Genomic DNA, 13,675 nt, shown 5'->3' on the forward strand with positions numbered 1-13,675 from the left:
CGCCCTCACCTGCCCCCACCGTTTTTCCCTCTCACTGCTTGACTTTTGCCTTCTTCACCTCCTTCCCCTCAGTGCTTCGCCCACCCTCCGCCCGCCCTCTCCCCAAGTTCCTTCCTACTTCGTGCGCCTTCCCCTCCTCCCCAAGCTAAGGGAAGCAGGCTGGGTGACAGGGCGCCTTGTTATGAGAGGGAAAGTTTTGAAGCCGCCAGTGTGGGGTGGGAGCGATGGTTGGGGAGGATACTTGCAGGTTTGAGGGGCGGCCTCATATATTAGAGGAGACTCCCTGTTGGAGCTAATGTGAAGCCTGAGGGATAGGAGGTGCTGAATCCTCTTGCCTTAGATTTGGGGGAAAATCAGGAGCTTTTCAGGGTTCTGGAAGAAGACAGGGCTGTGATTCCTATATTTCTTAAGAAGACCCAAATGAACTAGATTAGTGATTTGTCCAATGTAGCAGGCATGGGGGAAATTCTGTTGGTACCACCCCAGCAGGCAGTTGGGCAATTGCCTGGTGACCTGTGGGGAAATCTGTACTTTTTATATGATCTTCCTTGGGGGGGAGGGGACAGCAGGGGCCAGACTCTGGGAAACTTCCTACTGGCCTGGCATTATGGGAATTTGCCCACACTCCTGGGTGAAGTCTTCTGTCCCAGATGGGACAAAAGGACCTTGCCCTTTATGTCTAGGGATTGTGTTGTGATTCCTTGGTCCTTGGGAGTTGAGGCTTTGATCCTCTGGTTCCTAGAGACTGCACATGGAAAGGATGGTTGTGGACCCAGCAAATCTCTGAGATTTTTATGGGCACTTACTTCATTAAGGATTGTTTTCCTTTGAATGTCTTTGAGCTGTGCTTCTCTCCTGAGTTGGGTAGGTTCCTGACAGTCTCTCTCTCATTTTGCAGGTGTGGGCTAAGCCGGCGGCCCCGGCTTTAGACTGGACCCCACAATGTTTGCAGAGATGTTCAGGTAGCCATGGTGGGATGGCAGAGGGTTTCCCCATGCCCCTGAGTTCTCTTGGGTCTTCCCAGAACCTTTGCCTTCCTGAAGTACTCCCTCAGGTACCCAGACAAGTTTAATCCTTCTAATGCCCACATGGATGTCTGTGTTATCAGGCACGTGGGAGCTGATTACACACAATGAATGGGGGCAATGAGAGCAGTGGAGCAGACAGAGCTGGGGGCCCTGTGGCCACATCTGTCCCCATCGGCTGGCAGCGCTGTGTTCGAGAGGGTGCTGTGCTCTATATCAGGTATATGAATCCTCAAAAGTTCCCCGAATTATATTCTCAGGCCCTTTAGTTGCCTGAGTTCTGTTTCCCACCCCGCCTTCTCAAAGCCTAGATCTCTGGTACCCCATTTCTCTCTTGTTCCTTCCTTCCTCAGCCTTTTGTTCTCCATATCTTTGGTTCTTTGAGTCTGTTCTCCCTCTTTCTGTCTCTTCCCACATCCCTTACCTTATTCTCTTCCTAGAAAGGTCTTTGATTAAGGAACTGTTCTTCAGGAGTGTCTCCTCAGTATCAGCTAACCCCATACTCTATCTCTGTTCTCTTCCAGCCCAAGTGGCACAGAGCTGTCTTCCTTGGAGCAAACCCGGAGCTACCTCCTCAGCGATGGGACCTGCAAGTGCGGTCTGGAGTGTCCACTCAATGTCCCCAAGGTCAGAGTCAGGGTCCCCAAACCCCGGGCCACGGACCGCTGTTTGTGGCTTGTTAGGAACCAGGCTGCATAACAGGAGGTGAGCGGCAGGCGAGCAAGTGAAGCTTCATCTGTATTTGCAGCTGCTCCCAGTGCTAGCATCATTGCCTCAGCTCCATCTCAGATCATTAGGCATTAGATTCTAATAGGAGCACTGGACCCTGGTGCCAAAAAGGTTGGGGACCGCTGAGAGTGATGAGGAGTGCCAGAATGTACAGGAATAAGCCAAGAGACTTAATGCAAGTCACTGCCCATGGTAGGCCTTGTCACAGATTCCACCGCTCAGGGTCCCTGTCCACGTCTTCTACCTTACAGGTTTTCAACTTTGACCCTTTGGCCCCGGTGACCCTGGGTGGGGCTGGGGTGGGGCCAGCATCAGAGGAGGACATGACCAAGTTGTGCAACCACCGCCGGAAAGCCGTTGCCATGGCAACTCTGTACCGCAGCATGGAGACCACCTGCTCACACTCTTCTCCTGGTGAGTTTTCTTCTTTTACAGAAGACTGAGGACAACTTAAGGGCCTGGAAGAGGGATGGTGGAAGGATATCCATGAGAGGGAGCAAGAAAAGTGGAGTGGGGAAGCTGCTTGGTGAGGGGAGAGCACAGAGAGATTGGGAATTTATAGGATACAGGATGAAGACAAAAGAAAATTTTTGGAAGGGGAGCCACAACTCATCATTTCTTTTTTATTACAGGAGAGGGAGCAAGCCCCCAAATGTTCCACACTGTGTCCCCAGGGCTCCCCTCTGCCCGCCCTCCCTGTCGAGTCCCTCCCACAACTCCACTTAATGGGGGTCCTGGCTCCCTTCTCCCAGAACCAAGCTCAGTTCCGCCAGCCTTCCCACCTCTAGCAGGCCCTGGGGGACTCTTCCCACCACCAAGGCTTCCTGACCCAGTCCCCTCTGGAGGCAGCAGTAGCCCCTGTTTCCTCCCAAGGGGCAATGCCCCCTCTCCAGCTCCACCTCCTCCACCTGCCATCAGTCTCAATGCCCCCTCATACAACTGGGGAGCTGCCCTTCGATCCAGCCTGGTGCCCCCTGACTTGGGCTCTCCTCCAGCTGCCCATGTCTCTTCCTCACCACCTTCAGACCCTCCTCTCTTCCACTGTAGTGATGCCTTAACACCTCCTCCTCTACCCCCAAGCAATAATCTCCCTGGTCCCCCTGGTCCTGCCACTCAGCCACCAGTGTCTTCAGCCACTATGCACCTGCCCCTGGTCCTGGGACCTCTGGGAGGGGCCCCCACAGTAGAGGGGCCTGGGGCACCCCCCTTCCTTGCTAGCAGCCTACTCTCTGCAGCGGCCAAGGCACAGCATCCCCCACTCCCACCTCCCAGCACTTTACAGGGCCGAAGGCCCCGTGCCCAGGCACCCTCAGCTTCCCACTCATTACCCCGTCCCTCTCAGCGTCGTCCCCGCAGACCCCCAACTGTACTGCGATTGCTAGAAGGGGGAGGCCCTCAAGCCCCTAGACGGAGCCGTCCCCGGGCCCCTGCACCTTCCCCCCATTTTTCTCTCCCTGAGCCATCCCAACCAATTCTTCCTTCTGTGCTGTCCCTTCTGGGACTCCCTACCCCTGGCCCTTCCCACTCTGATGGAAGCTTTAACCTTTTGGGGTCAGATGCACACCTTCCTCCTCCCCCAACCCTCTCCTCAGGGAGCCCTCCCCAGCCCAGGCACCCCATCCCACCCTCCCTGCCTGGGACCACAAGTGGCAGCCTCAGCAGTGTGCCAGGTATGTAAATGTGGTAGAGCTCCTCCTCTCCTGGGGTTGAAAGAGGTAGCTAAGGCATTTAGGGGAGAGTTTAGAGCTCTTTGGTTTTCTGGGTTGGGGACAGGGAGGTTGGGTTCTTTGGACATTGGGAGAAAGGGTTCCCTAGAGCTGAATCTTTCTTTTCCTTTGCAGGTGCCCCTGCCCCACCAGCTGCCTCCAAAGCCCCCCTAGTCCCTAGCCCTGTGCTTCAAAGCCCATCTGAAGGGCTCGGGTTGGGGGCGGGCCCAGCCTGCCCTCTGCCCCCCCTGGCTGGTGGGGAGGCTTTCCCTTTCTCCAGCCCTGAGCAGGGCCTGGCACTGAGTGGAGCTGGCTTCCCTGGGATGCTAGGGGCCTTGCCTCTCCCTCTGAGTCTAGGGCAGCCTCCACCTTCTCCATTGCTCAGCCACAGCTTATTTGGTGTGCTGGCTGGGGGAGGAGGACAACCTCCCCCTGAGCCCTTGCTACCCCCACCAGGGGGACCTGGCCCTCCCCTAGCCCCAGGCGAACCCGAAGGGCCTTCGCTTTTGGTGGCTTCCCTGCTTCCACCACCCCCTTCAGACCTCCTTCCACCCCCTTCTGCACCTCCTAGCAACCTCCTTGCTTCTTTCCTGCCTCTTTTGGCCCTGGGCCCCACAGCTGGGGATGGGGAGGGATCTGCAGAGGGCGCTGGGGGTCCAAGTGGGGAAACATTTTCAGGTTTGGGAGACCTGCCCCCGCTACTGTTCCCCCCACTTTCAGCTCCCCCTACCCTCATAGCTTTAAATTCTGCGCTGCTGGCCGCCAGCCTGGATCCCCCCTCGGGGACAACCCCCCAGGTGAGGATAGGGGGTGAGTGGGTGGGACAGAACAAGAGGTAGAATAAGAGATGGGAGCTGGGAATCAAAAGCTTTCAGTTTCATGCCTGAAGTCTTCCTTTGGGCCTTGGGGAGGGCTTAGTGTTTGGCTGGGGGTAGGATGACAGTGAGAACTGGGTCTGTATTTAATAAGCGTGGCCTTCACATGAGGCTTCAGTGAGATTATATGTGTGAAAGTACTATAAATGTATAGAACACTTTACACATGTTATAACCGTTTTTCTTTTTTTAGCCCTGTGTCCTGAGTGCCCCCCAACCTGGACCACCTACCTCCAGTGTCACCACGGCAACTACTGACCTGGGAGCCTCCTCTCTGGGCAAGGCCCCCTCCAACTCAGGGAGACCCCCCCAACTTCTTAGCCCTCTGCTGAGTGCCAGCCTGCTGGGTGAGTCTGAGGGAAGACTTTTCTGGTATGAAAAAGAAGAAAGGAAGCAGTAAAAATTGGGAGGAGCAGCTGGATGAACTGGGGAAGAAAGTCTTTGAACTGGGTAAAGCCTAAAAGAATAATAGGGTTTGTTCAACCTAATTGGTTTGCCTAGTGAGATCCTTGACTTTATAATTCAACAGGTGACCTGTCTTCACTGACCAGCAGCCCTGGAACCCTCCCCAGCCTGTTGCAGCCTCCTGGCCCTCTTCTCTCTGGCCAGTTGGGGCTGCAGCTCCTCCCTGGGGGGGGAGCTCCTCCACCCCTCTCAGAGGCTTCTAGTCCCCTAGCCTGCCTGCTACAGTCTCTCCAGGTGAGGGTGAGGGATTCTGTCAGGAATTTTTTCCCAAACTGGAAATATAAGCATTCTGAGTTACAAAGCAGAGGACTGTATTTGAGACTGAGATTTTATTTTTTGCCTGCAGCTTCCTCCAGAGCAGCCAGAAGCCCCCTGTCTGCCCCCTGAGAGCCCCACCTCAGCCCTCGAACCGGAGCCTGCCCGGCCTCCCCTCAGTGCCTTAGCCCCACCCCACAGTTCTCCCGACCCCCCAGTCCCTGAGCTGCTCACTGGGAGGGGGTCAGGGAAACGGGGCCGGAGGGGAGGAGGGGGACTTAGGGGCATTAATGGTGAGGCCAGGCCAGGTCGTGGTCGAAAGCCTGGTAGCCGGCGGGAGCCTGGCCGACTGGCCCTCAAGTGGGGGGCACGTGGTAGCTTCAATGGACAAATGGAACGGTCCCCAAGGACCCACCACTGGCAGCATAATGGGGAGCTGGCTGAAGGGGGTGCAGAGCCCAAGGATCCATCCCCTCCTGGGCCCCATTCTGAAGACCTTAAGGTGAGTACAGAGTGAAAGTGGTCAGGCTGAAGGGCTCAAGAGAGGCTGAGACTATGGTGCCTTTTCTTAAAAAAATACACACACAGTCCATCTTTTCTCAGGTGCCCTCAGGGGTAGTCAGAAAGTCTCGTCGTGGCCGGAGGAGAAAATACAAGTGAGTGTTGGGTCCGCCACAATCCTGGCCTTTCCTCACTTCTTGCTGGGTTTATAGAAATGTCAAAAGAGTAGTTTGGCTCCAATAAGGATGTTATGCCTTTACTGTCCAAATGTAGAGTTTCCCACCCAAACTCTGAAATTCATTTGGTGCTTGGCCGGGGGGTGGGTGTGCCTGATCATCTGTGCCCCTTATTGCAGCCCTACCCGGAACAGCAATAGCTCCCGCCAGGATGTTACCTTGGACCCCAGCCCCACAACCCGAGTAAGTGTCAGTGGGTGGGAGTGGGTGAATAAGGGATGAGGCAGGAGGAAAAGAGGGTTAGAGGGAGTGGGGAGAAAATAAAAGACTTCTTGATACCTAGCTGTTTGATCACTTCTTTCAACTTCCCCTCTTGTATAGGCGGCTGTCCCTCTGCCTCCCCGGGCCCGCCCTGGCCGTCCTGCCAAAAACAAGAGGAGGAAACTGGCCCCATAGCAGCCATACCTGGAGCTGGATCTGACCCTGATTGGGGAGAGCTGAGTGCTGAGCCTTGGGAGCCCCTGCCAGCCACCTGCACCTGTGGACAGTGGGTGGGGGCACTACTCCCCACTCAGAGCACAAATGCAAGCCCTTCCCCTACAATCCCATCCTGAGCCATTGCAGGGGGTCAGGAAGCTCACCCCCTCCCCCCCTAAAGCCATGTCACTGAAAAGGCCTGGGGGGGTGGTATATGGCCTGCTCCCCACCAGACTAAGGGGAACACCCCCTTCCCCAGGTCTTTTATTTGTTTAAGTTATTTTTGCACAAATGACTCTTTTATATTTAATTCGACTTCATTGCCTCCCTTTTTAAAGCCAGCAGGCTCAGTTTACAAACCTGTGAGCTACTGTTGGCTGCTGCCCTCCTTCCCAGTGAAAGGTACAAAGCAATAAGCATCATGCATCCTCCCCTCACCCCTCCAACACCCCTCTGTCTCTGGCTCAGGTTGCTCAAAGCACAGATCCCCTCTTACCCTGTCCCCAGGTTTGAAACACATAGCCTCATTTCAAGGTGTAGCCAGCTTTCCTCTACTTTCCTCTGGGATAGAAAAAGGGGGTAAGGGGGCAAAGAGAGCCCTCTGGGCCTCTCCTCCCATACACACTACACTGCCCCTTCTCCCCCCATCAAAACGCTCAGAGACGTTGTGATGATGCGACTGAGGATTATGCAACGTGGTCCAACCGGAGCGGCCAGCATGACCAGCTGTCCAGGGGCTGCCTCCTGCCTTTTCTTTTGTAAAGACAAGACCCTTGGGAGTTTTAATTCTGTTTTGTACTTGCCCTGTGGGGCCTCCACTGCTTTTCTATGGGAGACACTCTTAATTTAACAGATGAGAATATTTTGAAACTCTGGCTCTGACTCTGTACTCATTTTTTCCTTAGTTCTTTAGTATGAACGAGTTAGAATTTAAACTTTCTCCTGTAGAGAGTAGCTTAGACTGCCTAATATGCTGTGAATGTCTCTCAGTGCTGCCTCTTCCCCAGGAAATAAAGCAGGGGCCACACAGAGTACAACAGCATTTAATGGTCAGAAACAGTTGTACAGTGTTACAATCAGCCACAGAAGCTGTGCTGGAGGACAGGACCCAATCTTTCCCCACACTGGACAAAGCAGTATTAGACGTGAGCTGGCATGTGGCTGAGCCCATGTCCTCATCCCTGGGGCCCAAGGAGACACCACCATCTAATATCCCCCAGCTACCACACTAGTCATCAGAGGAGGGATGTAAACCCCACATGCAAGAACCCTTGTCCCTAGTGTCAAATGGGATGGGGATACGCGAGTTATATTTAAGGGGAAACCCTATGTAAGCTGTTAACAGAGTTCAAAGGGGTAGGCATTACCCCTGTTCTCCATCTTCCAAAGGGGCTCACTTTCCCAGCTTCTTCATCCGTTCATCAATGTTGGCAAAATTCCCCTCAACTGTGGACAGGTTTTCACGCATGGTTGTCTGTACCTAGAACATAAGAGATGTTTATTGTCAGGTCCTTACCTGGAAAAAGACCTAAAGAAATTCTCTTAGAACAGAAACAATGGAAACACAGCTTAATAGTCCCACAGCCAGGAAGATTATGGTACTCCAAGGGTAGTACTGTAACTACAGTTAACAGTTTTCTAACTACCCTTGGAGTACCATGGACCTAGCTCAGGGTCTGCCATTCATGCAGGACTATTAAGAGGGCCAAATAAGGTTTTGTTGAAATAAGGTTTCACTGGTTCAAAGTTTTAGAAAACTGATCTAGAGGAACATTATACCAAGCATTTTACATATTTTTCATTTATTTTGATGTTCCTGTGATAATGGTCTCAACTTTAAATACTGCCCCCGGCACTGGAAATAGTGCCTCCAACAGAAACCGAGGATTCACTATGTGCTGGGCTCTGCTAAAAGAAGGAAGGAAGAAAGTAAAGCTTGCTGCTCAGGGTCAGAAAGGAAAAGGAAGAATCAGGTGGGACACTAGCTTTTGATTTGAAAGCCCGTATTCCAATGTACTGTGCTCAGGAGCATTTGGATGAGGATCCAAGAAGGGTAGGTTTTAGAGGAAAAACAGGTTTATTAAACAATTCATATTATTTCACCTAGTCCACATAACTCAGGTATACTTTTCAGAGGGTTAAGACAGAGGTTCACAGGTCAAAGGTCGTACAAACACTGAAAAACAGTATGGAGACTCAAACCAAGCCCTTGCCGCAACACCATGCTACTACCAAAGGGGCTAAGGCAGAACCCTCTGAGATAAAGCTGGAGAACCTGTCTGTGTGCTGAAGAAGGGAGGTAGCAAACCAATAAAGGCACACACCTGGGACAAGAGGGTGGTATTGTCCTTGAGGGAACTAGTTATCATCTGCTGTGTGGTATCCAAGTGTGTCAGGAGCTGACTGAACTGCATGGCTGCAAAAGAAGAGAGAAAACATGGGGGAGGTTAGACTCCAAGAGGAGGGAAGGGAATAAAAGTTGCCTACTTTCCAATTGTGCTGAGTACTCCTGGCAGCTGCCTCCCACCTTGCTCATGTAGCTGCTTGATGGTGACAAGTCTCTGCACCAGCTCAGGAAGGGTGGAGGCGATGGGGCTCCAACGCTGTATGGTTTCATATAGCTGGTGCACCTGGAGGGATGTGACAGGGCCCAGAGGGGATGACCCAGCCATCAGTAAAGTACATACTAACTAATAGACTAGGGTGGGGCAAGGTCAAATAGGTGAGTATAGAACGAAGCACTGCCCTGACTTTCTCAGCTGGTAAGAATTTGTGAAGACAGGGACCTGAGGGATTCAGTGCTCTCATCAATATCACCAGGATGACTCAAAGAACATAAGGGAGCAGAAAAAGGTATGAAGATGGGGAAAGACGTCTTCCTGACCTTGCTCTGTGTATCTGCATCCTCTACAGAAGCTTTATGCTTGGCAATCTCATTCATCTTTCCCAGGACACTCTGTATGCACAGATTTTAAGGTTGATATTAGTAAGGGCATCCAGGGCTTCCAAAGTCCCAAGCTACCTGTAATTCACTTTGACCTCCACTTAATACCTGTAGCCGAGCCTCCACTTGGTCCAAAACTGCAAGGTCCAGGGAGCTCACTTTTGCCTGCAACAGCTCTACAGTTTCCTGTAGGTAGGAAGTGGGACAAGCTTCATAAAGGGGAAGGGATCAGACTATAAAGAGACCACCCCATTTTCCACTGGAGGTAATAAATATATAGCTATAGACCTCAATTCTCCAAGCAGCCCAATACCAATATTCCTTCTGTAATCCAAACACTACTGTTCCTTTCATACTCACCGTAAGGCAGGCTCCCTGTAGACCTGCAGAGAGGGGATTCTGGTGGGGAAAAGGAGGAAAGAAATCAGTGGTTCTAATACCTCTATGTGATCACCACGTTCTCCTATTCTTTATGTTCTAGTTGGCAGCCCACTGGTTGATCCTGTAACTGAAGCCCTTTCCCGACTGTTCCCAGAATTCTGTGGAATGCTGTGGACCTCAGGCTTATGGTGCAGGATGTGAGGGTCAGACTAAGTACAGGAGAGCACCTGACCTGGGCATCTTGATCACAGCGTACAGTTGCTTCCAGCTCTGTCAGGCGCCTCTCAAGTTCTGCAACCTAGGGGGAGGAAGGAGGTGAGATTTGCTATCTACCTGCCTGCTGCTACAGTGGGAGGTAAGATCTTGCTCTTCTCTACTTGTCTGCTTGCCACTCCCCTCTCCCCTCTGCCAAGGGACTCCTTTCCCTGGAACACATTCCTAGTTACAGTCTTAAAATCTTAACCGAAAATAGATGGGTAAGGGAAACATGGAAGATCAGATATCAAGAGGAATCAGAAGCGTTCCCAGCACCCTCTACCCACAACTGATCCCTTGGAGGAAAGCAGGAAAGTCTCTAGGGCCACATCTCCCCTGACCCCTCAACCAACACTACTATATACTTACTTTGGCAGCTTGAGAGAACTTGTCCTGCTCAGGCCGAGAATGCAGTTCATAAGTGACTAGGCTGCCATCTGGGAAGGTCCCACTTGTGGTCTTTCCCCCTGAACCAGCCCCTTTGCTGTTCTTTGTTGCTTCCAGCTGCAGCAGCAGACGCCTGGGTCAGGAGAACAAATAATAATATCATGACTTGAAGGAGGTGAGCCAGCCCAGTCATTCTCATTTTTACCACAGTCAATATTAAGGAACAGCTAGGCCACTTCTTCCCTTAATATACCTGTCAGTACCCGGCTGAGTCCCTCTACACCCCAATCAGCAACGATTTCCCAACCAAGCAGGGTACCTACTTAGCCAGAGCTCCATCAGGGTCAGTAAGGTTGATCGCTGCATCTGGTCCCAGTAGCTTCTCCAGGTGGGAAGCAAGCAGCTGCTGCTTCAGGGCTGCCAGCTGTTTAGCCAGCACCACGGGGGTCAGCTTCTCCTCAGTGGCTGACTCCTTCACTGCTGTCTGGTATGAAAAGTAGACAGAGAAAGGTGGCAAGAGTGAATCAAGAAAATAAAATGGATTAAGATCCAGCTGTGGCTGGAAGTCACTGGGATGGTTTTTACGCACCTACAGCACCAAATATAGATTTATGTATATTCCTAAACTCTGGAAACTTCAGCCCCCTTATCCAGCAGCTTAGGGGATATTCCTCCACCTGTTGGGAGGTCCTCCTCTGCTATATAAGTCATAGTAGAAAGGGAAGAAGAGTGCTTATAGTTACCTTGATTTTCTCGACTTCACTTGTCAGCTCTTGGACCTCATGCAGGAGTCGCTGATACTTTTGCTGGGGTGTCTCTTTCACTCCCAGACCCTCTCCAAGCTAGAGAGCAAGCGTAGATGGTGATGTGACACCTCCCAGCACAGGGAACCCCAATAATTTATCCAAACGCTGGGCCTCAGTGGTAAGGGTATTATATCCAATTCAGAATCCACAAAACTCTACTACAGAAGAACTGAAATAGCTGGAGCTTCTCCAGAGCAAACAGCAGAAGGACAAAGCATTCTCAACTGTATCCTGCAAGGTTCCTCAGGACCTCCCATCAGAGAGAAACTTGGAATCCACCTGTATCCCTTGATCTCCTACTAGATAGGATCACTGCACCATTCCCATCAACACACACACAACAAACCATCTCATATTCTCCAGATTCATATCCTGTCCTCTTGGTTTTTCCAATTCGATCTGAGAAATCTGTCAAGAAAAGAAGATGGCATTGAAGGCTTGATCTAGGCCCAGTGCAGTCATGGTCTCAGGTGACAATGAGGGCTTCCCCAAAAGATCTCTATAAAGGACCCTTTCCCAAAGCATGTCATTAAGGCCTGAAGACAAGCTTCCCCCCACCTAATTTCCAGCCCAGTCTCACCAAGTCCCTTTGTCCCCACTCTCTTGTCTTTGAACTTGTCATAGGCAGCATTGGGATTGACAATGATGTGTTCCACACTTGTGCTTGTCAGCTCCTCCTACAGGAATAGGTAGTTCAGGCCTGGGGCAGACTCAATGACACTCTAGAACTTCCTCACAAAATCCCCAAATCATTAGGAGACTAGGCCCTACTTTCCAAGAGGAAAGAGGGGCAGCTCCATTTTAAGCTGCCGACCCAGGCTCGACCTAGGAAGCAGAAGCTTCCTGGTAAATTTGGAGTCCCAGTTGTATAAATATTAACACCCTGGATCAACTAGGAACAGGCAGCATAACCTCTCCACCCACTCTGTATACATAAGCCTTCCCATTTCCCCACCCCAGTCATCTGGGCCCTCCCAGTTATCTGGCACACACCATGCACTCAGGGCAAGAAACCAACCTGACCTCTTTTAACCTCCCCCTCCCAAAAGTAAATGTCCTTGCTGCTGAGGAAGTCCATTTTCAAGCTATCCTCCATTCTTGCTGGAGGAAAAGAAGAGGGATGGCAGACAGGCTACAAACTCTAAGAGTGACTACTAGGACTTTTAATATGCTGCCAAAGGGAAGACACCAGCTCTCAGATACAAAAGTAAAGTTGGCTGACAGAGGGCCTGACCAGAAGCCCTGTTTCCAGGCTGCCACGAGGCCAGAGAATTCAGAAAATAGAGAGAAGAGGCAAGGGCTCACTGTATTATTTTTTAAGGGACATCTTAGAAGCAACAGACAGCAGTATCTGCTTTCCAATAGTACCTGTGGGCAAGGGCCACATATAAGCCCTGAAATGAAGATAGCCCAGCATTTTTTTCAAAGAGAAGCTGTAGCACCTTCCCCTTCTCCCTGAGCCCTCCACTGTCTCTCAAGCACTTAAGCTCTTTCATAAACAGGCGACATGGTGAAGAAAGTGAGATTTTACTCTAGAAAATGAAGCAGAAAGGTTCCTTCCTTAGTCGGTATCTACTGGCTGTTCAGATTCCAACAACTACACCAAAATTGGGTACTTCAGACTGTATGTCTCTCTTTCAATTGTCAGCAATCTGAAAGCTATCGCTACATTACTGAAGGGGAAAGGAGACTCAGGAATCCTTTTCTCTTGAGAATGACATCTCCACCTTCTACAGGAGGAAGACAAAATGAGTCTTCTTTCCTTTAACTGGAACAATGGTTCTCAATGCTGGCTGCACAATAGAACAGTTTAGAAAATGTTAAAATAAAAAAAACAAAAAAAAGAGGCCTGGGCTCATCTCTGTAGATTCTGATTTATTATTCTGGGGTAGGGCCAGGGAAGTAGGCCAGTTTCAGAACTACTCAGGTGATTCTAATATGCAGCCAGGACCGAGAATCTCTGTCTGTGTGTGGGTACTGGACAGGAGTGGGAGGTGGGGTGTGATGATGGAGAGAAAGAGAAAGAGCAGCAGACAGAAGCTCCATCCTTCATCTCTGGTTTGCTATTAGAGAAGGAATCTGTGTGAGTGGCAGTTTTAAAGATAAGGAAGGAGAGGCAGTAAGGAGAAAATATTAACTTTGATCTTTACCTCTTCTTCAGGGAAGTGCTGGGCAAATGAACAAGAGATAAAGATTAAGGGAAAACAAAAGGTTCAATGTCCCCAATGTACCTAGGGGAAGAGACAACTGAGTCCAAAATTATTATCTCTTCGATCTTCTCTGAAATGTTATGGCCAGAGCACCCACCAGCGAAATCACTGTGCAGTCTCTAGCCTCTCTCTATATAAGTAAAGTGTTTGAGAAGGACTCATGCTCAGGAAAGACAACCATCTTCTCATGAGTTCACACTCAAGAATATGTCACTCCTCCCTATGAGTGCCCCAATCAAGGCCAATGAAGTAGAAACTCATTTTTTTAAAAATCCTCTTAAAAGAAGAATGGGAGGCATAGTCTACAGTCAAAGGAAAGAAAGTAATCATAAGGGCCAGGCACTATGCAGATGAGAATCTACTTTCTTATTTACTTTCCTAAATAGGGAAGGGGTAGAGTAAAAAAAAAAGGTAAACACACAGAATGTGAGTTTCAGAGGTTCTGGACAATAACAGGGATGGAGAGTGCTTTTGCCTCACTAT

The 13,675-nt window shown here is 50.7% G+C and overlaps 2 protein-coding genes across 5 annotated transcripts in view; one reads left to right on the forward strand and one right to left on the reverse strand.

Moving 5' to 3' along the window:
- MBD6 (methyl-CpG binding domain protein 6) overlaps positions 1 to 7,084 on the forward strand; it is a 9,237-nt gene extending 2,153 nt beyond the window's left edge. The window contains exons 1-13 of one of the 3 annotated variants that reach the window (XR_003045461.1): positions 13 to 962; positions 1,109 to 1,245; positions 1,550 to 1,652; positions 2,006 to 2,168; positions 2,387 to 3,424; positions 3,596 to 4,257; positions 4,529 to 4,682; positions 4,865 to 5,034; positions 5,147 to 5,557; positions 5,659 to 5,711; positions 5,912 to 5,975; positions 6,114 to 6,283; positions 6,870 to 7,084. Coding sequence is in view for 2 of the 3 variants with exons in the window: in XM_006908953.3 (XP_006909015.1) it covers positions 1,133 to 1,245; positions 1,550 to 1,652; positions 2,006 to 2,168; positions 2,387 to 3,424; positions 3,596 to 4,257; positions 4,529 to 4,682; positions 4,865 to 5,034; positions 5,147 to 5,557; positions 5,659 to 5,711; positions 5,912 to 5,975; positions 6,114 to 6,188 (3,006 nt within the window). In the remaining variant the exon portion in view is untranslated. Of the gene's footprint in view, positions 1 to 12; positions 963 to 1,108; positions 1,246 to 1,549; positions 1,653 to 2,005; positions 2,169 to 2,386; positions 3,425 to 3,595; positions 4,258 to 4,528; positions 4,683 to 4,864; positions 5,035 to 5,146; positions 5,558 to 5,658; positions 5,712 to 5,911; positions 5,976 to 6,113 lie in introns of those variants that run through there. The other 2 variants (XM_025044741.1, XM_006908953.3) reach the window with 2 other exon arrangements.
- Positions 7,085 to 7,236: 152 nt separating this feature from the next.
- The window catches only part of DCTN2 (dynactin subunit 2), a 13,616-nt gene continuing 7,177 nt past the window's right edge, over positions 7,237 to 13,675 (reverse strand). For both annotated transcript variants that reach the window (XM_006908954.1, XM_015587005.1), the window contains 12 exons: positions 11,563 to 11,659; positions 11,329 to 11,390; positions 10,920 to 11,018; positions 10,500 to 10,660; positions 10,159 to 10,309; positions 9,767 to 9,832; positions 9,514 to 9,552; positions 9,262 to 9,339; positions 9,094 to 9,165; positions 8,737 to 8,839; positions 8,534 to 8,625; positions 7,237 to 7,689 (listed from right to left, as the gene is read on the reverse strand). In XM_006908954.1, the coding sequence (XP_006909016.1) occupies positions 7,603 to 7,689; positions 8,534 to 8,625; positions 8,737 to 8,839; positions 9,094 to 9,165; positions 9,262 to 9,339; positions 9,514 to 9,552; positions 9,767 to 9,832; positions 10,159 to 10,309; positions 10,500 to 10,660; positions 10,920 to 11,018; positions 11,329 to 11,390; positions 11,563 to 11,659 (1,107 nt within the window). In that variant the 3' untranslated portion in view covers positions 7,237 to 7,602. The remainder of the gene's footprint in view (positions 7,690 to 8,533; positions 8,626 to 8,736; positions 8,840 to 9,093; positions 9,166 to 9,261; positions 9,340 to 9,513; positions 9,553 to 9,766; positions 9,833 to 10,158; positions 10,310 to 10,499; positions 10,661 to 10,919; positions 11,019 to 11,328; positions 11,391 to 11,562; positions 11,660 to 13,675) is intronic.

This window comes from Pteropus alecto, unplaced genomic scaffold (assembly GCF_000325575.1).
Source record: "Pteropus alecto unplaced genomic scaffold, ASM32557v1 scaffold433, whole genome shotgun sequence".
In the NCBI taxonomy this organism is placed as follows: domain Eukaryota; kingdom Metazoa; phylum Chordata; class Mammalia; order Chiroptera; family Pteropodidae; genus Pteropus; species Pteropus alecto.